We start from the raw sequence: 26469 nt of genomic DNA on the forward strand, positions 1-26469 counted from the left end.
CGCATTTGTCTGGATTAAACCCCATCTGCCATGTCTGTGCCTAAATCCCCAATCTATCTATATCCTGTTGTATTCTCGGACAATCCTCAGCACCATCAACAACTCCACCAATCTTCGTGGCATTCGCAAACTTACCAATCAGACCACTCACATTATCCTCCAGATCATTTATATATACTACGAACAACAGAGGTCCCAGCATTGATCACTGCGATACACCACTAGCTACAGATCTCCATTCTGAAAAACACCCTTCCACCGCTACTCACTGTCTTCTATAACCAAGCCAGTACTGTATCCATCTAGCCAGCTAACCCCTGAATCCATGTAATTTTAGTTTTTGTAGCAGTCTGCCATGTGGGACCTTACTAAAGTCCATATAAACTACACCCACAGCCCTTTCCTCATCAATTTTCTTTGTCACCTCTTCAAAAAACTCAATAAAGTTGGTGAAACATGACCTTCCCCGTACAAAGCCATGCTGCCCGTCAATAACTAGTCCATTTTCCTCCAAATGTGCATATATTCCTGTCCCTCGGTATCTTTTCCAAGAGTTTCCCCACAACTGATGTTAGGCTCACTGGCCTATAATTTGCTGGATTATCTCCGCTTCCGTTCTTAAACTAGGGAACAATATTGGCTATTCTCCAGTCCTCTGGAACCTCACCTGTGGTCAAGGAGGATGTGAAAATATCTGTTAAGGACCCAGCTAGTTCCCCTCTAGCCTCCCGCAGTAACCTGGGATAGATCCCATCCAGCCCCGGGGACTTGTCTACCTTAATGCAATTTAAGATACTCAACACTTCCTCCTTTGATATATTGACGATCTCAAGAACGTTCATACACCTATCCCTGACTTTAACATCCGTCATGTCCTTCGCCCTAGTGAATACCGATACAAAGTACTCATTACGGATTTCACACACTTCCTGTGATTCCACGCATAAGTTCCCTCCATTGTCCTGGAGTAGGCCTACTCTTTCTCTTACCACCCTCTTGCTCCTAATATATGCAAAAAAAGCTTTGGGATTCTCCTTAACCTATGTTTGCTGAAGGCATTTCATGGCCCCTTTTAGCCCTCCTAATTCCACGTTTGAATTTGTTCCTACTTTCACTGCACTCCTCAAGAGCTTGGGCAGTTTTTAGATGCCTAGATCTATCGTATGCTTCCTTTAATACCCCGCCTGATTTAATCTTTCCTCAACCCAAAGAGAAGATGCTGGAAAATCTCAGCAGGTCTGGCAGCATCTGTAGGGAGAGAAAAGAGCTAACGTTTCGAGTCCGGATGATCTGGATGACTGTAGGGCCAGTTTGACCTGTTGGAAAGCCCGTTTTAATGGTGCCTTTCCAGTGCCAGCATTGATGTTTTTAAAAGGAGGTGCAGGGGTGCTAATTCTGTTGCCAAATTAGGGATGAATTGGCTGTAGTAATTTACCACGCCCAGAAGCAATTTCAATTCTGCAATGTTTTTCGGCACAGGGAACTCTTTGATGGCTTTCACCTCATCTTCTAAAGGATGTAGGCCTATGGAATACACCTTAAACCCCAAATACGTGACTTCATTGGCCTGAAATGTGCACTCTTCACTTTTTAGTCTGATGCCAGTGTCTCCACGCCTTTTAAGGACTTCTTCCAGGCTGGTCAGATGCTTCTCATGTGAAGTTCCCATCATCAAGATGTCGTAACTTTTGCGATTCCTTGCAGCAAGTTCTCCATAGTCTGTTGAAAAATTGCGCAAGCAGACAATATATATTTGTATACATAAGGCCCAATGCCAACTTTGCATAGAGGTCTATCCGAGGGATCAAGGGCTGGATTCTCTGTTTCAGGGACCATGTCCCCACGCCGTCGTGAAAACTTTGGCCTTTTACGCCAGAAAAAACGGTGTCAAAAGGCCACAGATTCACAGCCCTACAGGGCGTTAGCAGGGAGACGTTGTGAAGCTCCTAGCGCCAAGCAGATACGGTCCCCGCACTTCCAGGTCAGAGGCCTCGCATGCGCATGGCGGCGGGGCGGACTCAGACCGCGGAACTGGATTGCGGAAATAGTGCCCCCCGATCAGCTGCACGTCCGACCCGGACCACCCGCACAATAAAGGCACAGTCTCCCCGAGGCCCCCCCCCCTACCCTCTGAGCGGCCCGTCCCCGACCATGGCGACAGCTGGGACCATGTTAGAAATACGTCGTCAGGACTTCGGTCGGTCGGGGGCGGAGAATTGCAGGGCGGGCCTCAAGCAATGGTCGCACGTGGGGGATACGCGGCATGGCGTACTTCCCGGGTACGCCGCTTTTCGGGGGCTGGAGAATCAAGGAACCAGCGCCGGTCTCGATTCCATGCGTGGAAATGGATTCTCTGCCCCGGCGTCGGACGCGGTTTTGGCATCGGGGTGCGGAGAATCCAGCCCCAGATATGTGTCTGGTTGGGCCGCTTGGTTTATGGTGAGTTTGTAATTACCACAGATTCCGACAGAGCGGTTAGGTTTCAAATCAGGGAGGATAAGGGCCACCCATTTAGAGAACTGTACTGGTTTTATGGTCCATAATTGTTCTAAGTGTGTCAACTCTGCCTTGACTTTCTGGTGCAGAGCTAAGGGATGGACCGAGCTCTGAAGCATTTCAGGGTGGATTTGGGGTTCACTTAATTTTGGCTTTTAGCACTTGTATTCGGCCAAGCGCATTATGAAACACATCTTTGTAATTGCACAGGACTTCTTGAAAAAAGCCATCTGTTATCCTGAAAATGTCTAGTCAGTTTACCTTTATCTGACATTGTTAATCTTGCTCCACGAGGTTTGGCCCTTGTCTTCCACAATGATCATGGGTAATTGAGCAGATAGTTGCCGAAACGACACCAGTGTCATTGTGATACCTAAAATCTTTAAGGTTACCCCTGTATACGTTGCCAACTGAGTAGTCATGCTGCTGAGGATCAAGGATTGGACTCCTCCTTGAAGGTACTAGTAGGTTTGTTCATCCACCACTGTGGTCGATGCCCGTGTCGACCTCCTGGACGGCACAGTGGCACAATGGTTGGTTAGCACTGCTGCCTCACTGCACCAGGGCCCCAGGTTAGAATCCGGACTTGTCGGTGTGGAGTTTGCATGCCTCCCAGTGTCTCCGTGGATTTCCTCTGGGTGCTCCGGTTTCCTCCCACAGTCGAAGGATGTGCAGGTTAGGTGAATTGCCCATGCTAAGTAGCTCCTTAGAATACAAGGATACTTAGGTTAGGTTACAGGGATATGTTGGGGTGGGCAGGTGAGTGGACCTGGGTAGAGTGCCATTTCGGAGGGTCAGTGCAGACCCCAAAGCTGATTTACAGCATGCACTGTAGCTCTGAAAGTGCCCTTCTCGCCACATTCAGTGGCTTGAACTATCTCTATAAACTTAATCCATTGTCTCCCCAGGGTCCTTGATGGCTGAATTAAATTTATACTGCTGCAGTGTAATTGAGGGTCTGGCGTTCAAGTGCTCGATCACACGCATCACCAAAAGGTCAAACGATTGTGTCTGGGGTCTCTGGAGATGTTAAATTTCTAATGGTTGATGGGATTCTGCGACGCTGCGCCGGGCCGGAGAATCCCCAGGGCGAGGCGTGAATACCGCCCCGACGCCGGCTTCCCTATTCTCCGGCCCCGTTTTTTGGGCACTGGCGGGATTCCTGCCACGCCAATCGGGGGCTGTTGACAGCGGCCCCCCTGGCGATTCTCCCAGCCCCAATGGGCCGAGTGGCTGACAAGTTTTGCCCAGTCCCGCCGGCGTGGATTACTCACCTCACACACAGCGGGACCTGGCAGGTAAGTGTGCTGGGGCCGCCCTGGGGAGGGGGAGGCGGGATCCAACCCCCGGGGGGGGGGCCACAGTGGCCTAGCCCGCGATCGGGGCCTACTGATCGGTGGGCGGGCTGATTCCGTGGGAGCCTTCTTTCCTCCGCGCCGGACCCTTGTAAGGCTCCGCCATATTGCCCGGGGGCCGGCACGGAGAAGGGAACCACCGCGCATGCGCGGAAATACGGCGCCCATTCCACACATGCGTGAACTCCCGCCGGCCCTTCGGCGCCAGCTGGAGCTGCGGGAACCACTCCGGCGTCGACCTAGCCCCGTAGAAAGTGGAGAATTCCTCACTTTCGGGGACCGTTGACGCCGGAGTGGTTGGCGCCGGTTTCACGCCGGCCTGGGGACATAGCCCCATTATTGGAGAATCCCGCCCGCTGTTTTTAGTCTGTGGTTCACATGCTGTAAACAAAATGATCTTTTGCTTGTCTTCCCCCGTGATCCCATTAGCGGTAAAGAAGTACTCTCGATATATTGGCTCCAGTCTTTGGCCCCTGGTTGAACAGATCAAGTTTCCCCATCATCGGCAGGTTTCTCACTCACCATTTTGTCTGTCAACATTTCCGTTTCTTGGAAATTTCTAATGCAACCCCTTCCCCCACTAATTTTAATGTAATAGCGTGAGGTATCACTGAGGAGGTTTATTATATAACAAGGAGCTTTATTTGAAACAACAATGCGGTTTATTATATAAAGGCACAGAGGGAAATCATACAGGTCTTTACTCCTCGACTCCCAGGTCCACACCGCCTGGGCTCCTGCTCCCTTTTTCCTGCCTGGGGTTCGCGCCCCACTCCCGCACAATAGGCCCTGAGTGGGTCAAATGGCCCATGAATGATCGCCCATTAAAGGGGCCAAGCTATCACACTTTCCTGTTGCTGATTGAGAAAGGTAATTGTTAAAACTCTGAGATATATTATTTGCTCTTGTTCAAACATTTTAGAGATTGGTTAAGCGAAGAATGGAGCTCATCTGTGATCACCTCCTTGGTTAAATAGCTTCATTCAAGGGACATATCTAAAGAACTGTTATTGTCAGCATCATGTGGAATTGTATCCAACGTGAGTTGGCATTTTCAGAGTGGAGAGAACATTGGGAAAATCAAAATTATACAAATGAGTTCCTTAGATGTATTGACACTGTATTCGATCTACAGCCCCCGTTAACAAGGTTTCCAAAAGAAGACAGACCACCTGCAGAAAGAAGCACTCCACCTGTTACTTTCACTCAAGCACTGGGCATTTCATAACTTCAGGGGAAAAACACTTTTGCTGTTTAAGACTGACCTCAGTCTGCCATCCAGTTTGGCAACAGATCCAGGGGCAAGGCTGTGGATGTAGATTCCTGGGGTTCCGTTCTCCAATGTAAGGCAACAGGCGCCAATCCCCAACCCAACTCCAGGCTCTGAAATGAAACATGACACAGTAGCAGTGCTTATATTAGTAGCAGTTGTAGGGGTAACATAAAAGGTATAAAATCTTGAAACCTGCAAACGGCAATAGCTGGGTAGAAGTGTGGATCAGTCACAAGGTACTTTGGATTTTTTCACTGTTAGGCAGCAAGAATTTTCATCTTACAGTATTAAAGTTCCTCAAATTCTCATACAGATCTCCTCTGAAGCTTGGCTGAAATCAAAATAAATAAGAACACTGGTTCTTAGGACGGCATGGTAGCACAGTGCTTAGCACTGTTGCTTCACCGTTACAGGGTCTCAGATTTGATTCCCGTCTTGAGTCACTGTCTGTGTGGAATCTTCACGTTCTCCCTGTATCTGCGTGGATTTCCTCCAGGTGCTCCGTTTTCCTCCCACAGTCCAAAGACGTGCAGGTTAGGTGGATTGGCCATGCTAAATTGCCCTTAGTGTGCAAAAAGGTTAGGTGGGGTTACTGGTGGAGGTGTGGGCTTAGGTGGGGTGCTCTTTTCAAGGGCCAGTGCAGACTCAATGGGCTGAATGTCCTCCTTCTGCACTGCAAATTCTATGAGTTCATTAACAAATTCTAAAATGTTAAAGTACAGCCGATACCAGTACAGAGTATGTTAGTTAAACAGGAATTTATCTCACTTCCCATTAGACATAACTATTACCCAGATCCTTTTCCTACACTTGTCTCCTTCGTCTCAAACTCAACCAGCTGTACATGCTGAGAAATACAGGTTGTTTTCACATTCTACATTTAGTTATGCACAAGCGATTATTATATAAGGTCTCATCATTGTGAATTGGTCAGTAGATTTCAGGCTGAATAAAGGTGTGGTTGCATTCTTGCAGGCAGAGGGTAGTACTTAATGGACACAGCTTTCTTTTTCCAGTCCCAAGTGAGTCTCAGAGCTGTTTTTATTGGAAATGTTGTTCTTATCAACCTTTTGAAAGAATGCATGATGAGAAAAAGAAACGTGGGCAGGGATTAGTAATCTAAATGTGATATATAGGCTCGAAGCTGAATCAAATATGTTGGGGGAGTGGGCCCATGTGTGATATATATCCTTGGAAATGCAATGTGCGAGTTTAAGGTCTGGATAGTTTCAAGCATCTGCATACCATACAAGCTTATATGCTGAACGTTGCAGAACAGAAGAAGGTCATAAAAGATGAAATATTTTTTGGAAAAGCAATGTAGACACCATAGGGAACGCAAAAGGATATATTACCAGCAGTATAATAAAGAATGATGAATATTTCATTTGTAAAAGGCCCTGGCACAGCCAGATTTGAGTTGAGTACGGATTCCAGTTTTGATCCAGACACATGACATGGAAGATTTATTTTTATTCATTTACGGGGGGTGAGCGTCGCTGGCTTGCCCAACATTTATTGCCCATCCCGAGTTGCCCTTCAGAAGGTGGTGGTGAGTTGCCTTCATGAGCCGCTGCAGTCCTCTAGATGTAGATGCACCAACCGTGCTGTTTGGGAGGGAATTCCAGGATTTTGTCCCAGTGACAACGAAGGAACGGCAGTATATTTCCAAATCAGAATGGTGACTGACCTGGAGGGGTACCTCCAGGTGGTGGGGTTCCCAGGTATCTGCAGCTCTTGTCCTTCTAGACGGTAGTGGTCGTGGGTTTGAAAGGTGTGCCTAAGGAACCTTGGCAAGGTACTGCAGTGTCTCTTGTTGATGGAACACACGGCTGTCAATGTTCATTGGTGGAGGGTTTGAATGTTTGTTGAAGGGGGAGCAATCAAGCAGGCTGCTTTGTCCTGGATGTTATCGAGCTTCTTGAGTATTGTTGGAGCTGCACTCATCCAGGGAAGTGGAGAATATTCCATCGCACTCCCGACTTGTGCCTTGTAGCTGGTGAACAGGCTTTGGAAGGGGAGGAGGTGAGTTACTCGCTGTAGGATTCTTAGCCTTTGACCTGCCCTGGTAGCCACAGTATGGCTAGTCCAGTTCAGTTTCTGACCAATGGTAACCTCCAGGATGTTGATTGTGGGGGATTCAGCTATCGTAATGCCATTTAAACTCGAGGGACGATGGTTAGATCCTCTCTTCTAGGAAATGGTCATTGCCTGGAACTTGTGTGGCGTGAATGTTATTTGTCACTTCTCAGCCCAAGCCTGGATATTGTCCAGGTCTTCTGCATTTAGACATGGACTGCTTCATTATCTAAGGAGCCACGAATGGTGCTGAACATTGCGCCGTCATCTGCAAACACCCCCACTTCTGACCTTATGATGGAAGGGAGGTCATTGATGAAGCAGCTGAAGGTAGTTGGACCTAGGACACTACCCTGAGGAACTCCTGCAATGATGTCCTGGAGCTGAGATGATTGACCTCCAACCACCACAACCACCTTCCTTTGTGCCAGGTACGACTCCAACCAGTGGAGAGATTTCCCCCTGATTCTCATTGACTCCAGTTTAGCTAGGATTCCTTGATGCCATACTCGATCAAATGCTGCCTTGATGTCAAGGGCAGTCATCCTCACCTCACCTCTGGCATTCAGCTCTTTTATCCATGTTTGAACCAAGGCTGTAATGCGGTCAGGAGCTGAGTGACCCAGGCAGAACTCAAACTGAACACTCATATACAGATTCTTGCTGAGCAAGTGCCGCTTGATAGCACTGTTGATGATTTTGCTGATGATGGATTTGTCCTGTTTCTTGTGTACAGGACAAAAATGGGCAATTTTCCACATTGCCGGATAGATGCCAGTGTTGTAGCTGCACCGGAACAGCTTGGCTAGGGGTGTGGCAAGTTCTGGAGCACAAGTCTTCAGTACTATTACCAGAATATTATCAGGACCCATAGCTTTTGCAGTATCCAGTGCCTTCAGCCGTTTCTTGATATCACATGGAGTGAATCGTATTGGCTGAAGACTGACATCTGTGATGCTGGGAACATCTGGAGGAGACCGAATTAGACACAAGATCAGACACACATACAACTGAAGGATAATTTTTCTGATTCACACTTCCAGTGTGGAGCTTCATCTAGGTGAGGACCTGATGGGAATTTTGGGCACACATTCATTGCAATTCTTTGGCCATTAAATTTATTGAATGGAAAAGTGCTTGAAATGTTATTATTATTGTTTATTTCCGATATTCAGTCCTAGCAAATGATGCTCACTGTCAGGAACGTGCATTCAGAAAAGCACAGCTCAGTGCACTTCAGTTATATGCTCTCTGTTAGCTTGACCCCTGAATAGATCTTTCTCAGCTTCTCTCTATCTCATCCATTCTTTTGCATGGTGGTGCTGATATTTTGACATCGGGGATTGGGATGGTTAAATAAAATTATATACTTATGTTTATGAGTATATATTTACAACCTGTGGTAATATGGTCCCTTTAAGGGGGTGGGCGGGCTCCATGGACCACTTGACTGGTTTGGGGCCAATTGCACGGGAGCGCACGAACGCCAGCCAATGGGGATTTGGTACGGCAGGGGACAAGGGAGCTAAAGAGTAAAGACCCGTTGTATGGTGTTCTGTGTCTATTATCTAACTGCCTTTGCTTTTCATCAATAAATCCCTTTGTTTACATACAGTGTATGTCTGGTGCCACCGTATTGGCCATGCATCCGTTGTGAATTGAGGACGGGAGGAACGAACATTTGAGAATGTAGATACGCTCTAGCAGGAGTTGAGATCATTTAAACCATGAGTGGAAATGCCTACCCTTGGGAAACTAGACCAATTTGACCAAGGGATTGAGTCAATGCAGTCAGTATCGGTGGCTCCGATTCATTGTTATTGCGACTGATATCACAGGCGAGGTCAAGCAGAAGGTGATGCTTCTGACAGTTTGCAGGCTCCAAACATATAATTTTATTAGGAACCCCACGTCCCCGGAGGCACCCGACTCGTTTTGACCAGATAGTGAAATTGGTTAAAGAATATGACAATCCAAGGCCCTCGATTATCCTCCAATGTTATAAGTTCAACTCTGCAGTTAGGGGCCATGAAGAGTCTGTCTCAGCCTTCATAGCCAGCTTGCTAAGCACAGAGTTTGGATCCACGCTTCGTGACCTGTTGCGAGACCAGCCGGTTTGTAGGATCCATAACCTTAATATCAAGAAGAATCTTCTGGTAAAGACCGCGATTACTTTGGAAAAAGCTATTGAGATAGCTCAGGTGTGAGCTGAAAAAGGTGCAACTAAGCTTCAAAGCATGGCTGAAGGGGAGGTTAACCAAGTATGGGGCCCTCACCTATTCAAAATTGGACCTCAGTCACACCTACCTGCAACCAGAGTTGGATGAGGAGTCTCAGATGTTTGTTTGCTGCAATCAATACCCACAAAGGCTTCTTCCAGAATACCACATAACCTTTGTCCCTTCTCTGATGTTTCACCTGTTCCTAGAATCCATGTAACCTTTATAATTTTAGCCATTTTGTTGGTCGTCTCATCATTAGCATTACCTTTCTTTAATGTCACCTCCATTATGATACGATCTTTCGGCCCTGGTCCCTTGCGAGAACAATCTCCTTCTTCTGACCCTGGTACTGGAGTTCCGCCACTGGTATTGGAATTGGGAGAGCTGGACCGGCTCAATAATGTGGGAGTGGGACAAGGTGTAAGGCTAGGACTGCGCAACCTGGTACGAACGGTTAGGGTCACAACTCCTTTCTTCAGTTGCTATTGGGGGAAAATATACATGTTAGAATAGATAAATGAATGAATCAGTTAGCAGACCTAAGGGCAAATTTTGTGAGAATATGATCCCAATGCAAAGTCTTGTTGAATTGGAGTGCGAATTGGAATTATCAGCCATGGAGGCTGAAGAACCTGATTCATATTATCTCTGATTTGCCAGTCTTTGCAATTAAAAAATTATTTTTAAGCACACGCTCAAAAGAGACCATATCGTTGGAAGCCAGCTTGAAGATAAAGGCCTCTGTTTTTGATGACTCAGGATGACTTCAGACCCCTTTAAAAATGGCTGGCTGGTCCCAATTCCAGCATTCCTAAGCCCATTCCCAAGGCTTCTTATTTTTGGGACTGCCTTTTAAGGGTGCAGGTTGGTTTGGGTCGTGAGCCCACATGCTGTACTCCTAGCCTGACCGACTCCATTGCGGCGACGGCCATATTTTAATCCTCCTTAATTTTCATGTTCACACAGCTCCTGATCTCATTATAGCCATAGCCCAATCATACACTAAAGAGCTGAACTCAGGGGGTAAAATCTCCACTGACTGGAGTCATATCTGGCATAAAGGAAAGATGGTTGTGATTGTTGGAGGCCAATCATCTCTGTCTGAGGATATCACTGCAGGAGTTCCTCAGGGGAGTGTCTAAGCCCAACATCTCCAGCTGTTTCATCAATGACCTTCCCTCCAGCATGAGATCAGAATTGGGATGTTCGCTGATGACTGCACAATATTCAACATCATTTGCGATTCCTCAGATATGAAGCAGTCCATGTCCAAATGCAGCAAGACCAGGACAATATCCAGGCCTGGGATGACAAGGGACAAATATCATTCACACCACACAAGTACCAGGCAGTGACCATCTCCAACAAGAGAAATCCAATCATATCCCGTTGCCAATCAGTGGCATTGCCATGGCTGAATTCCCCACTATCAACATTTAACTGAATTGGACTAACAAGGTCAGAGGTTGTGAATTCTGTGATGGGTAACTCATCTCCTGACTCCTCAAAACCTGCCCACCATCTACGAGGCACAAGTCAGGAGTGTGATGGAATACTCTCCACTTGCCTGGATGAATGCAGCTTCTTCAACAGTCAAGAATCTCAACACCACCCAGAACAAAGCAATCAACTTGATTTGCACTCCCTCCAGCATCTTCAACATCCACTCCCTCCAACATCGATGCAAAGTGTGGACCATTAACAAGATGCACTGCAGAAACTCACCAAGGCTTCTTCAACACCACTTTCCAAACCCACGACCACTACCATCTAGAAGCAGAAGAGCAGCAGATACCTGGGAACCCCGCCAGCTGGAGGTTCCCCTCCAAGTTACTCATCATCCTGATTTGGAAATATATCGCCGTTCCTTCACTGTCGCTGGGTCAAAATCTGGAACACCCTCCCTAACTGCACTGTGGGTGTACCTACACGTTAGGGACTGCAGCGGGTCAAGAAGGCAACTCACCGCCACTTTTCAAGGGCAATTAGGAATGGGCAAGAAATTCTGGCCTAGCCGGCCACACCCACATCACATGAAAGAACTAAAAAAATTCCTAACCACTCTCTGGAATCCCTCAGCCTTGGAGCCATTCTAGTAAATCTCACTGGAGCTCATGGCTGGCCTTCACATCCTCCAGGCACCCAGAATTGGACACAGTGGGGTTGAACTGGTTTATATAGGTTCAGCAAAACCTCTTGGCTTTTATACCCAACATCTCTGTTTATAAAGCCTATCAAAATAATAACTTTACAACCATAATTGTGACAGGCAATTGCACACAACTTGGCCATTCATGTTATACAACCAGCTCTGCTTCTTTGAACCTGGCCCTATTCAATATCCAGACAGCAATATCCAGCAGACTTGAACCTCACAAAGAATAATCTCATGTACAAGTGAGAATACCTTGATGTCTCAGCGATGTATTTTATTGGTTCATGATTCCTGACTTCAATTCCAAGCTTATGAATGGCAAAGCCAAAGATTATCACTGACCAATTCACCTCCAATAATGTGCTTGCTCTAGCCATGTAGTTATTCCGAAGAATAAAGATAGATGGGTGATGGTGAGAGGGGCTGGGAGGAAGCAATCAGTACAGGGATCCCCTGTGGTCATTCCCCTTAGTAACAAGTATACCGCTTTGGATACTGTTGGGGGGGGGGGGACTTACCAGGGGTAAGCCATGGGGTGCAGGTCTCTGGCACAGAGTCTGTCCCTGTTGCTCAGAAGGGAAGGAGGGAGAGGAGTAGAGCATTAGTCATTGGAGACTCCATAGTTAGGGGGATAGATAGGAGATTCTGTGGGAACGAGAGAGACTCGCGGTTGGTGTGTTGCCTCCCAGGTGCCAGGGTGCGTGATGTCTCGGATCGTGTTTTCGGGATCCTTAAGGGGGAGGGGGAGCAGCCCCAAGTCGTGGTCCACATAGGTACCAACGACATAGGTAGGAAAAGGGATAGGGATGTAAGGCAGGAATTCAGGGAGCTAGGGTGGAAACTTAGATCGAGGACAAACAGAGTTATTATCTCTGGGTTGTTACCCGTGCCACGTGATAGCAAGACGAGGAATAGGGAAAGAGCAGAGTTGAATGCGTGGCTACAGAGATGTTGCAGGAGGGAGGGTTTCAGATTTCTGGATAATTAGGGCTCATGCTGGGGTCGGTGGGACCTCTACAAATGGGATGGTCTACACCTGGACCAGAGGGGTACCAATATCCTGGGGGGGAAATTTGCTAATGCTCTTCGGGAGGGTTTAAACTAGTTCAGCAGGGGCTTGGGAACCTAAATTGTAGCTCTAGTACACAGGAGGTTGAGAGTAGTGAGGTCATGAGTAAGGTTTTAAAGTTGCAGGAGTGTACTGGCAGGTAGGAAGGTGGTTTAAAGTGTGTCTTCTTCAATGCCCGCAGCATCCGGAATAAGGTGGGTGAACTTGCGGCATGGTTTGGTACCTGGGACTTCGATGTTGTGGCCATTTCGGAGACATGGATAGAGCAGGGACAGGAATGGTTGTTGCAGGTGCCGGGGTTTAGATATTTCAGTAAGCTCAGGGAAGGTGGTAAAAGAGGGGGAGGGGTGGCATTGTTAGTCAAGGACAGTATTATGGTGGCAGAAAGGACGTTTGATGAGGACTCGTCGACTGAGGTAGCATGGGCTGAGGTTAGAAACAGGAAAGGAGAGGTCACCCTGTTAGGGGTTTTCTATAGGCCTCCAAAAAGTTCCAGAGATGTAGAGGAAAGGATTGCAAAGATGATTCTGGATAGGAGCGAAAGCAACAGGGTAGTTGTTATGGGGGACTTTAACTTTCCAAATATTGACTGGAAACGCTATAGTTAGAGTACTTTAGATGGGTCCATTTTTGTCCAATGTGTGCAGGAGGGTTTCCTGACACAGTATGTAGATCGGCCAACGAGAGGCGAGGCCGTATTGTATTTGGTACTGGGTAATGAACCAGGACAGGTGTTAGATTTAGAGGTAGGTGAGCACTTTGGTGATAGTGACCACAATTCGATTACGTTTACTTTAGTGATGGAAAGGGATAGGTATATACCGCAGGGCAAGAGTTATATCTGGAGGAAAGGCAATTATGATGCGATGAGGCAAGACTTAGGATGCATCGGATGGAGAGGAAAATTGCAGGGGATGGGCACAATGGAAATGTGGAGCTTGTTCAAGGAACAGCTACTGCGTGTCCTTGATAAGTATGTACCTGTCAGGCAGGGAGGAAGTGGTCGAGCAAGGGAACCGTGGTTTACTAAGGCAGTCGAAACACTTGTCACGAGGAAGAAGGAGGCTTATGTAAAGATGAGACATGAAGGTTCAGTTAGGGCGCTCGAGAGTTACAAGTTAGCTAGGAAGGACCTAAAGAGAGAGCTAAGAAGAGCCAGGAGGGGACATGAGAAGTCTTTGGCAGGTAGGATCAAGGATAACCCTAAAGCTTTCTATAGATATGTCAGGAATAAAAGAATGACTAGGGTAAGAGTAGGGCCAGTCAAGGACAGAAGTGGGAAGTTGTGCTTGGAGTCCAAGGAGATAGGAGAGGTGCTAAATGAATATTTTTCGTCAGTATTCACACAGGACAAAGACAATGTTGTCGAGGAGAATACGGAGATTCAGGCTACTAGACGAGAAGGGCTTGAAGTTCACAAGGAGGAGGTGTTAACAATTCTGGAAAGTGTGAAAATATATAAATCCCCTGGGCCGGCTGGGATTTATCCTAGGATTCTCTGGGAAGCTAGGGAGGAGATTGCTGAGCCTTTGGCTTTGATCTTTAAGTCATCTTTGTCTACAGGAATAGTGCCAGAAGACTGGAGGATAGCAAATGTTGTCCCCTTGTTCAAGAAGGGGAGTAGAGACAACCCCGGTAACTATAGACCAGTGAGCCTTACTTCTGTTGTGGGCAAAATCTTGGAAAGGTTTATAAGAGATAGGGTGTATAATCATCTGGAAAGGAATAATTTGATTAGACATAGTCTACACGGTTTTGTGAAGGGTAGGTCGTGCCTCACAAACCTTATTGAGTCCTTTGAGAAGGTGACCAAACAGGTGGATGAGGGTAAAGCAGTTGATATTGTGTATACGGATTTCAGTAAAGCATTTGATAAGGTTCCCCACGGTATGCTACTGCAGAAAATACGGAAACATGGGATTCAAGGAGATTTAGCAGTTTGGATCAGAAATTGGCTAACTGGAAGAAGACAAAGGGTGGTGGTTGATGGGAAGTGTTCAGACTGGAGTCCAGTTACTAGTGGTGTACCACAAGGATCTGTTTTGGGACCACTGCTGTTTGTCATTTTTATAAATGACCTGGAGGAGGGCGTAGAAGGATGGGTGAGTAAATTTGCAGATGACACTAAAGTCGGTGGAGTTGTGGACAGTGCGGAAGGATACTTTGCACGGAGTGATCAGTAATTTCCCATTTTAAATTGAAACTAACCACAATTTACACATGAAGTATACAATAGGACAACAACGTTTTGCAGATGCTGGAAATCTGAACCAAAAATTGCTGGAAATACTCATCAGGCCAGACAGCACCGGTGGAGAGAGAAACAGTCAATGGGTCAGGCCCACAATCTGCACTAGTTCTGACAAATGGTCGCTGGTCTTGGTTTCTCTCTAGGCAGATGCTGTGTGATGTGTTGTGCATTTCCAACACTTCCCATTTCTATTGGAGCAACAATAACTTCTTCTGCCAGCCCTCCAAAAAGCAACCACTCTTGTGAGCCTCTCATTCCCCTTCAGCAAGAAAGCCCAGCAGCAGCTGCCTGAGATCTGCTTTGACACAAAGTTAAACACGCATTTAAACAAAAATTAAGGTAAGAAGAAAATTCAAACAACTTGCCGTGCAAAAAATATAGCAATAAACTGATAATAGAAAAGTGAGTAATTAATAAAAATAACCATTAAAAAGTGCAGCGCGGCAGAGCTAAACTAATAAAACATTTATTGCCTTTTCACTTAAGGAGCAGAGCTGGAGAGACACAGACTCGGCCCATGTCCTGTTCAACAAGAGGGAGGGCCTGTACATCTGTGGTGGAGGGAGTGGATGTTAAAGGTGCTGGAGGGAGTGCAAATCAAGAAATGGGGAGGGGACCGGGGCCAAGCTCAGGAGTTGACTGACCCTGCATTTGTTGTTAGTAGTGCACACTTCGAGCTGGCATAGGTGGAATTCACACAAAAGTAGTGGTCAGGACCAGATTGCCTTTCCCCCTGGCCTTTCCCTCCTTTCCTGGACTTAGAAAATAATTGTGAACAAAAACTGTTTCCAGCTTCTGACTCCATATGCCATTTAAGGCACTGGTGACTTGGCAACTATTTTACCAAACTACAACATTGAACACCAAGCTTTGAGAAGAATGTGGCGAACCTTTCCACCCTCTCTAGGAACTTGCTTCAGGCTTTTTTTGTTTTCCAGTCTCCAGTACTTTGGCAATACCACTTACACACATGTCACCCATCTATATTTTACAGCCTTTTAATATTATTATAATACAACGTAAACTAAATTCCACAGTTTATGAACTAAGGCAAACCTTTGCAAATAACTTTTCGAGGAGGAAGCAATTCTTTCCTTTCACTATCTTGCCATCGCTGGCGCCTAATTAATCTACATGTTTTTGGAAATTCAAGTTGATTTTTTTCCTCAGAAGTTTCAAACTGATTAATTATTATAAAAGTTGCTCCTCCAAATAGAATTTGGTGGTTCCTGAATGGGATGGGGTGTGGGGGTGGGGGAGAGGGAGGTGAGGGGATGACCTGAGGGCAGAAGGCACTCACTCACAACCCCTGGATCATGAGATGACTTGAAAGAAGGACAATGCTGTCTGAGGCCGGATTCCACTGAAGGCATGAGTCCCGGTGGTTAGCTTCATCTGCACTCCCTCTCCCAGACCCTACTGCTGCCCCTCATGCCCCCATGCCAAGGTATGCCACCCCAAAACCTCTCATCCTATGCCAAACATGCCTCCTATGCCAAGCTATGACACTTTCATGCCCATTCACCCACAATAAGGTGTATAGAAGCAATGAACCCAATAGTGACAGTAACATATGTAAAAACAGCTTTTTGAAAGTCATTAATTTATTAAAATTGTTTTACTACAGCCTAATAAAATAGTTGATCATCCAGATCCTTCAGAATAGCTGAAAATACAAGCATCTTGTGGAACTGTGCGGCATGGTGACACAGCGGTTAGCATTGCTGCCTCACAGCCCCAGGACCTGGGTTTGATTCCGATTTCGACTGACTGTGCGGAGTTTGCACATTCTCCCCGTGTCTGCGTGGGTTTCCTCCGGGAACTCCGGTTTCCTCCCACAATCCAAAGATGAGCAGGTTAGCTGGATTGGCCTTGCTAAATTGCCCCTTAGGGTGGGGTTGTAGGACTAGGGTGGGGGTCAATCCACCTAACATGCAGATCTTTGGACTGTGGGAGGAAACTGGAGCACCCAGTAGAAACCCACATAGTCACAGGGAGAAAGTGCAAACTCCATACAGTCATCTGAGGCTGGAATTGAACCCGGGTCCCTGACGCTATGAGACAGCAATGATAACCACTGTGCCACTGTACCCCATAGGGCCAGGGACCTGGGTTCAATTCCAACCATGGGTCACTGTCTGTGTGGAATTTACATGTTCTCCCCATGTCTGTGTGGGTTTCTTCTGGGTGCTCTGATTTCCTCCCACAGCCCGAATATATGTGCAGGCTAGGTGGTTTGTCCTGTTAGTGACCAAAAAGGTTAGGTGGGTTTTTTGGGTTATGGGGTTGAGGTGGGGGAGTGGGCCTAGGTAGGATGCTCTTTCAGAGGATCAGTGCAGACTTGATGGGCCAAATGGTTCATCAATAATAATAATCTTTATTAGTGTCACACGTAGGCTTACATTAACACTGCAATGAAGTTACTGTGAAAATCCTCTAATCACCACATTCTTGTGCCTGTTCTTCTGCACTGTAGTGATTTTATGATTTTATATAGGTTATTTGGGAGTATAGCATAACATGGGGGAATGTGAGTCTTTGGAGGGTGGATGGGGGTATAAGCTGGCATGGGTGGGGCATGGGGACCGATTGACATGTACACTCACAAAATCCCATCCTTATGGTCATTTTCTCACGAGGCGGGCGGGACAAGCTTGGAATTTTCCTGACCTCTGCTATCTGCCGTGAGGAGGAAAATCCAAGTCAAGAATGCATATTATCTCATATGAATGAAAAACAGACGTCCTAACCAAACAGTGAGCATAGTGCTCACTGAGTTAGAAGCTGGGCAATCACAAGAGATTTTGTTATCAGCTCAAAATAATTACTAAATCAGACTATATTGGGTCTGATTTTCAATGACAGGGGTATGGAAGGGAAATAGTGCAAGTCAGTAATCCTTCATGGCTGCTGGATAAAATATAACGGACGTGGTTTAAAGGAAATACTCACATATGGGGCGGGATTTTCCGACCCCCTGCTGGGTCGGAGAAGCCCCGGGGGGCGCCGCGAATCCCACGTCACCACCGGCTGCCGTATTCTCCGGCGACGGTTTTCGGGCGGGGGTGGGATTCCCGCCACGCCGGTCGGGGGCAGTTGGTCGCAGCTCCCCACGGCGATGGGCCGAGCGGTCGTCCATTTTTGGCCAGTCCCGCCGCCGTGAATCACTCAACTCGCGTACCGGCAGGACCTGGCAGGTAAGTCGGCGGGGGGGGGTCCTCGGGGGGGGGGGGAGGGGGGGGGCGTGGGGGGATCCGGGGATCCGACCCCGGGGGGCCTCCACGGTGGCCTGGCCCGCGGTCGGGGCCCACTGATCTGCGGGCGGGCTTGTTCCGTGGGGGCACTTCTTCCCTCCGCGCCAGCCCCTGTAGAGCTCCGCCATGGCCGGCGCGGAGAAGAGAACCCCCCCCGCGCATGTGCCAAAATACTCCGGCAGGTCTGCGCATGCGCGAGATCATGCCGGACCTTCGACGCATGCGCAAACTCGTGCCATCCTTTCGCCGCCGGCTGGATCGGCGCCAACCCCTCCAGCGTCCACCTAGGCGGAGAATTCCTCATTTTCAGGGGCTGTTGACACCAGAGTGGTTGGCGCCGGGTTTCCCGCCGGCGTGGGGACTTAGACCTCAGAAGGGAGAATCCCGGCCAAGGAGTCAAATTCACCCGATGTCTGTGTCTATGTATATACATTTGTGTATTTATCGTATGTCCTATTGTCCTATGTTTTTCATGTATGGAACGATCTGCCTGGACTGTACGTAGAACAATACTTTTCACTGTACCTCGTGACAATAAACCCAAATCCAAATATTGTTTTAAGCTGCGAATATTTACATTGTACTCTTTAATCAGTTGCAAATGGGCAAAGGAAGTACATAAAAGATAAAATGAATGTGGAGAGAGGAAATGGCGTCTGTGGAGTGACAATGCTTCAAAATCCCTTGTTTGATGGCTAATGAACCATAAAGGATATTGTCCGGGTTGACATTCCAAGACATATTCATCAGAGAATAGGAGTGCAACATGCTTAAAAGGAGCCGATGATCAAGTTCAACACTTTCGATGAGTATATGACCTGGGAACAGATTTGAATGATACCAGTGTGCCATAAGAGAGCTTCCAACAGATTGCTCAACGGTACAGACATCAAGGGCGGAATTCTCCTGAATCGGCGCGATGGCCAACATCGGCGTAAAAACGGCGCGAACCACTTCGGCGTCGGGCCGACAGGAAGTTGCGGAATTTTCCGCACTTCCTAGGCCGGCGCCGGAGGGGTTGGCGTCATGCCAGCTGGCGCCGAAGGGACTGCGCGAGGTTCAGCGCATGCACAGACCGGCCGGCGTATTCTGGCGCCTGTGCAGCGGGGTGTCTTCTATGCGCCAACCATGGCGGAGCCCTACAGGGGCCAGCGTGGAAAGAAGTGCCACCACGGCACAGGCTCGTCCGCAGATCCGTGGTCCCCGATCGCAGGCCAGGCCATCGTGGGTCGTCCCCCCCGCCGCGAGGACCGCACCAGCCAACTTACCTGCCTGATCCCGCCATATGGGACCATGTCCAATCCACGCCGGTGGGACTGGCCAGAAAGCGACCGCTGCTCGGCCCATCGGGGCCAGGAGAATTGCCGGGGGGGGGCAAACGGCCCTCGACCGGCGTGGCGTGATTCCCATCCCCGCCCGAAAACCGGCACTGCAGAATATAGCAGCCAGCGGCGGAGCGGCGGGGCAGGATTCATGCCAACCCCTGGGGATTCTCCAACCCGGCGGGGGGGGGTCGGAGAACCCCGCCCCAGATAGATGGTTCAGGTATGACACAAGGGGCAGGATTCTGTGGGAATCGAAGGGGGGGCAACTCCGGTGCCAAGGAGTGGCGTGAACCACTCCGGCATCGGGCCGCCCCAAAGATCCGGAATCCGCCGCACCTTCAGGGGCTAGGCCGGCGACCGGGTGGTTTGCGCCGCACCGGTCGGTGGGGAAGGGGCTTGGCACCACGGCAACCGGCGCCGAAGGGCCTCCGCCGGCCGGCACGAGTTGGCGCATGCGCGGGTGCACCAGCGTGTGCTGGCATCATCCCAGCACATGTGCAGGGGGGTTCATAAGAACATAAGAACTAAGAGCAGGAGTAGACCATCTGGCCCCTCGAGCCTGCTCCACCATTCAATGAGATCATGGCTGATCTTTTGTGGACTCAGCTCCACTTTCCGGCCCGAACACCATAACCCTTAATCCCTTTATTCTTCAAAAAACTATCTATCTTTCACTTAAAAACATTTAATGAAGGAGCCTCTACTGCTTAACTGGGCAAGGAATTCCATAGATTCACAACTCTTTGGGTGAAGAAGTTCCTCCTAAACTCAGTCCTAAATCTACTTCCCCTTATTTTGAGGCTATGCCCCCTAGTTTTGCTTTCACCCGCCAGTAGAAACAACCTGCCCGCATCTATCCTATCTATTCCCTTCATAATCTTATATGTTTCTATAAGATCCCCCCTCATCCTTCTAAATTCCAACGAGTACAGTCCCAGTCTACTCAACCTCTCCTCATAATCCAACCCTTTCAGCTCTGGGATTAACCTCTGCTCTGCACACCCTCCAGTGCCAGTACATCCTTTCTCAAGTAAGGAGACCAAAACTGAACACAATACTCCAGGTGTGGCCTCACTAACACCTTATACAATTGCAGCAGAACCTCCCTAGTCTTAAACTCCATCCCTCTAGCAATGAAGGACAAAATTCCATTTGCCTTCTTAATCACCTGTTGCACCTGTAAACCAACTTTTTGCGACTCATGCACTAGCACACCCAGGTCTCTCTGCACAGCAGCATGTTTTAATATTTTATCATTTAAATAATAATCCCTTTTGCTGTTATTCCTACCAAAATGGATAATCTCACATTTGTCAACATTGTATTCCATCTGCCAGACCCTAGCCCATTCACTTAGCCTATCCAAATCCCTCTGCAGACTTCCAGTATCCTCTGCACTTTTTGCTTTACCACTTATCTTAGTGTCGTCTGCAAACTTGGACACATTGCCCTTGGTCCCCAACTCCAAATCATCTTTGCCCTTGGTCCCCAACTCCAAATCATCTATGTAAATTGTAAACAGTTGTGGGCCCAACACTGATCCCTGAGGGACACCACTAGCTACTGATTGCCAACCAGAGAAACACCCATTAATCCCCACTCTTTGCTTTCTATTAATTAACCAATCCTCTATCCATGCTACTACTTTCCCCTTAATGCCATGCATCTTTATCTTATGCAACAACCTTTTGTGTGGCACCTTGTCAAAGGCTTTCTGGAAATCCAGATATACCACATCCATTGGCTCCCCGTTATCTACCGCACTGTTAATGTCCTCAAAAAACTCCACTAAATTAGTTAGGCACGACCTGCCCTTTATGAACCCATGCTGCGTCTGCCCAATGGGACAATTTCCATCTTGGTGCCTCGCTATTTCTTCCTTGATGATAGATTCCAGCATCTTCCCTACTACCGAAGTTAAGCTCACTGGCCTATAATTACCCGCTTTCTGCCTACCTCTTTTTTTAAACAGTGGTGTCACGTTTGCTAATTTCCAATCCGCCGGGATCACCTCAGAGTCTAGTGAATTTTGGTAAATTATCACTAGTGCATTTGCAATTTCCCTAGCCATCTCTTTTAGCACTCTGGGATGCATTCCATCAGGTCCAGGAGACTTGTCTACCTTTAGCCCCATTAGCTTGCCCATCACTACCTCCTTGGTGATAACAATCCTCTCAAGGTCCACACCTGTCATAGCCTCATTTCCATCAGTCACTGGCATGTTATTTGTGTCTTCCACTGTGACGACCGACCGCAGCATGGTAGCATTGTTGGTTTCGCACAATTGCTTCACAGCTCCAGGGTCCCAGGTTCGATTCCGGCTTGGGTCACTGTCTGTGCGGAGTCTGCACATCCTCCCCGTGTGTGCGTGGGTTTCCTCTGGGTGCTCCGGTTTCCTCCCACAGTCCAAAGATGTGCAGGTTAGGTGGATTGGCCACGCTAAATTGCCCTTAGAGTCCAAAATTGCCCTTAGTGTTGGGTGGGGTTACTGGGTTATGAGGATGGGGTGGATGTGTTGACCTTGGGTAGGGTGCTCTTCCAAGAGCCAGTGCAGACTCGATGGGCCGAATGGCCTCCTTCTGCACTGTAAATTCTATATTAAAAAACCTGTTCAGTTCCTCAGCCATTTCCTCATCTCCCATTATTAAATCTCCCTTCTCATCCTCTAAAGGACCAATATTTACCTTGGCCACTCTTTTTTGTTTTATGTACTTGAAACTTTTACTATCTGTTCTGATAATGTTCACTCTCATAATCTATCTTACTCTTCTTTATAGCTTTTTTAGTAGCTTTCTGTTGCCCCCTAAAGATTTCCCAGTCCTCTAGTCTCCCACTGATCTTTGCTACTTTGTATGTTTTTCCTTCAATTTGATACTCTCCCTTATTTCCTTAGATATCCACGGTCGATTTTCCCTCTTTTCGCTGTGTTGGTCATGGCGGAGGACCACAGAGGCCGACGCAGAATAGAGTGCCCCCACGGCACAGGCCCGCCCGCAGATTGGTGGGCCCCGATCGTGGGCCAGGCCACCATGGGGGCACCTCCCGGGGCCAGATACCCCCGCGCCCTCCCGAGGATCCTGGAGGCCGCGCAGCCAGGTCCCGCCGGTAAGTACCTACTCTAATTTACGCCGGAGGGACCGGCTGAAAACGGGCGGCCACTTGGCCCATCGCGGGCCGGAGAATCGCCAGGGTGGGTGCTGCTAGCGGCCGCCGACCAGAGTGGCGCGATTCCCGCCCCCGCCAAATCCCCGATGCCTGAGAATTCGGCAGCCGGCAGGGGCAGGATTCACGCTGCCCCCCAGTGATTCTCCGACCCAGCGGGGGGTCAGAGAATCCCGCCCAAGTACTTTTTCCATTCTATCATGGGATAGGCATGTTGCTGGCATTTGTTTTTCCATCCTTAATTGCCCTTGTGAAGGTGGTGGTGAGTCGCCACTTTAAACCATTACAGACCATCTGGTGTCAGTATTTCCACAATGCTGTCAAGGATAGAGTTCCAGGACTTTGACCCAGCGACAGTGAATGAACGGCTATATAGTTCTAAGTCAGGATGATGTGTGAATTGGAGGGAATTTGCAGATGGTGGTGTTTCCTAGATCTGCTGCCTTGTCCTTCAAGGTGGTAGACGTTGTGGGTTTGGATGATGCAGTCAAAGGAGCCTTGATGAGCTGCTGCAGTGCATTTTGTAGATGGTACAAACAGCTGCCACTGTGCACTCGTGGAGGGATGTTTAAGGTGGTAGATGGGTGCCAATCAAGTGAGCTGCTTTGATCTGGATGGAGTTGAACTTAGTGTGCCGTTGGAGCTGCATTCATCCAGACAACTGAAGAGTATTCTATCACACTCCTGACTTGTGCCTTGTAGATGGTGGACAGGCTTTGGGGAGTCAGGAGGTGAGTTACTGGCCACAGACTTCTTAGCCTCTGACCTGCTCTTGCAACCAGTGGCTAGCCCAGTTCGGTTTCTGGTCCACTGTAACCCCCAGGATGCTGATAGTAAGAGATTCAGCTATGGTAATGCCATTGAATATAATGGGGAGATGGTTAGGTTCTCTCTTGTTGGAGATGGTCATTGCCTGGCAGTTGTGTGAATGTTAGTTGGCACTTTTCAGCCCAAGCCTGAATCCTGTCCAGTTCCTGCTGCAACGTGGACATAGACAGCTTCTGTATCTGAGGAGTTAGAGGTACTGAACATTGTGCAATCATCCACGAACATACCCATCTCAAACATACAGTGGACAGAATGTAATAATACAATTACAATGTAATTAGGCAAAATATTAGGGTTTTTTTCAAGGTCATGATGCATGACATTAAAGTCTGCACAGAGGGAACACCACTTTAGGAATTGCTGATTCTCTTTGGGCCAGTATCTGAATACATGCTGCTGGCAGCTGACCTCCTCTGCAAATACACTTCTTGTTACATTATAGATCATGGGGAGTGCACCTCACGATATTCACTGGCAGCGTGTGAGGCTCCTGGCCTGGAGCAGGGATTAGTAAAATTGGCCGTTCAGACTTTAATTGATCCACTTATTAATGAGCAAATTCAGTTGATCAACCTGCACATTTAAAACTGAAAACTTTACAGCAAAAAAATAGATGAAGGAAACTGACACTCCTCCACATTAGGAGCTTATATAGGGAATTCTAACACAGAGGTTTGCATGCCATGAGCAAAGTCTGTCCACCATAGACATAAAATTTACCCCACTGATTATGACACCCAATTCCTTAGTATGTTTATGGTCTCAGTGCGCAAGATTCTACACCAAGCTGCAAATTTGTAAAATCTATCCTTTGCTCCTTAGTTTATATTTTACAAATTTCTAGACAGCCTGCTTGCAAAAAGACTCTTGTTCATTTTTAGTTTTATGATCAAAGTGCAGCAAGAAACAAACCTAACACCAATTTCCTTGGAAATGATTTGAGAGAAACCACTGTGTTATAAAATACATCTTACCTTGAAGGTCTGGATGGCCTGCTGATGGGTTAGTCCCTGCAGAGATTCTCCATTAACTTCTAGAATTTCATCTCCTGTTGAGTACAGTACAGGCCTATTAATCCTTAGGAGCATTTACATCCTTTTAGAAATACACCACATGAGCATCACTATTAATTTAAATCGTCGTTTAAAAAATAGAAACATCAAGTCACAATGATGTTGGTTGAAGAAAAGTGAAGGAACAACGATCATGTATGAAACGATCTGCCTGGTCTGTACACAGAACAATACTTTTCACTGTACCTCGGTACACGGGACAATAAATCTAAATCTAAAAAGAAAATCTAAAATTCAAAGTGTTGAAAAGCAGTTATCAACCAAATAAACAACCTCGCGCGTGAGGTTGGCACTAATGTAATTGAAGCTAGTTCACATAACACATTTGACGAGGTCGAGAATATCGCCTGTTTGAAGGGGTTGAGGACATTTGTGACAGATGTCGGCCAATCATATACATATGTTTTGATCATGCCTAAAACTGAGGAAATTCTGGAACACCTGCTTTAGCAAGCACCATGTCGACAGTGTTAGTTGGACCTAGAACCCAGTCCCCTGGGAGCCATATTAGGGGTGTCGGACTTGCCGGCGCTCCAGACAGCGGCAGGGACAGATGTCTTAGCCTCGCGAGTGTCCAGGAGGAGGATCCTATTGAGTTGGAAGTCAGTTTCTCCACACTGTGCCTCAGTATGGCTGGGAGACTTAATGGGGTTTCTAAGCCTAGAGTAGGTTAAGTTTAGCTTAAGAGGGAATGAGTAAGATTTTCATAAAAGATAGCATTTGCTCATATCTCACTTTAAGGAATTAACCGCAATCAGCAGCTAAAAGGGGGGTTAGTTAGTTGATGAATTGTTTTTGGGTGGTGGAAGGGATTGTTAAATGTTAGTTAAATATACGTAATGTAAAGTATGTAAAAATTAAAATTTTAAAAGCCAATAAAAATATGTATAAAAGGGCAGCATGGTGGCACAGTGGTTATCACTGCTGCCTCATGGCGCCAAGGACCCGGGTTTGATCCTGGCCCCGGGTCACTGTCCATGTGGAGTTTGTACATTCTCGCTGTGTCTGTGTAGTTCTCACCCACACAACTCAAAGATGTGCAGGGTAGGTGAATTGGCAATGTTAAATTGCCCCTTAGTTGGAAAAATAAAGAATTGGGGGCTCCAAATTTATTTTGAAAATATATATTTATTAAAAAAAAAACAATATGTGCTCAAGTGTCAAGATATATATAAATAAAGTAATTCTGAGCAAGAAATGTTGAAATTCCATCCACCACAATCCCAGGGAACAGTCATCCATTATATTCCTGGTGAATTGCCATTTGTGACAATCCCAGGGGACCTGCCATTCACTACAATCCCGGGGAATTTCATTCATAGAACCATAGAAATCCTACAGTGCAAAAGGAGGCCATTCAGCCCATTGAGTCTGCACCGACCCTCTGAAAGAGCACCCTACCCAGACCCACTCCCCCTATAATCCCACCTAACCTGCACATCTTTGGATTGTGGAGGAAGCCGGGGCACCCAGAGGAAACTCATGCAGACTACAATCCCAGGGGAACTGCCATTCACTACAACACCTCAGGAAATGCCATTCATTACAATCCTTGGGGAACCGACATTCACTACAGTCCTAGGGAATTGCTACCCATTAGAATTCCAGGAACATGGCTCCTTCAAGGACGCTGGTGTTAGTACGTGTCTGCCTAGCTGATGCAGAGAATCCGTCTCAGACAGCGTTAATGGTACCTCTCCAGTGCCTTGTGGTGGTGTCTGTACCTAGTCCAAGTTTCTGAGCCATAGGGAAGAGTTGGAAGGACGACTGCCTTGATGCAAGGATCTTGGTATCAGTACGGATGTCGCGGTCATCAAAGACTCTCGTCCTTGGGTTTTCGAAGGAGGTGCTCATGAATTGGATACCATGTTGAATCTCCATATCAATATCAGCCTGAGATGAAAGGTGGCTCCCCAGGTAGGGGAAA

General features: G+C 47.5%; 1 protein-coding gene across 1 annotated transcript in view; it reads right to left on the bottom strand.

The window, feature by feature from the left end:
- The window catches only part of pdzd2 (PDZ domain containing 2), an 809599-nt gene that overhangs the window by 156656 nt on the left and 626474 nt on the right, over positions 1–26469 (bottom strand). The window contains 3 exon segments of the mRNA XM_072497206.1: positions 5117–5234; positions 9691–9907; positions 24444–24517. Of these exon segments, the coding sequence (XP_072353307.1) occupies positions 5117–5234; positions 9691–9907; positions 24444–24517 (409 nt within the window).

Source organism: Scyliorhinus torazame, chromosome 3, assembly GCF_047496885.1.
Source record: "Scyliorhinus torazame isolate Kashiwa2021f chromosome 3, sScyTor2.1, whole genome shotgun sequence".
Taxonomy (NCBI): Eukaryota; Metazoa; Chordata; class Chondrichthyes; order Carcharhiniformes; family Scyliorhinidae; genus Scyliorhinus; species Scyliorhinus torazame.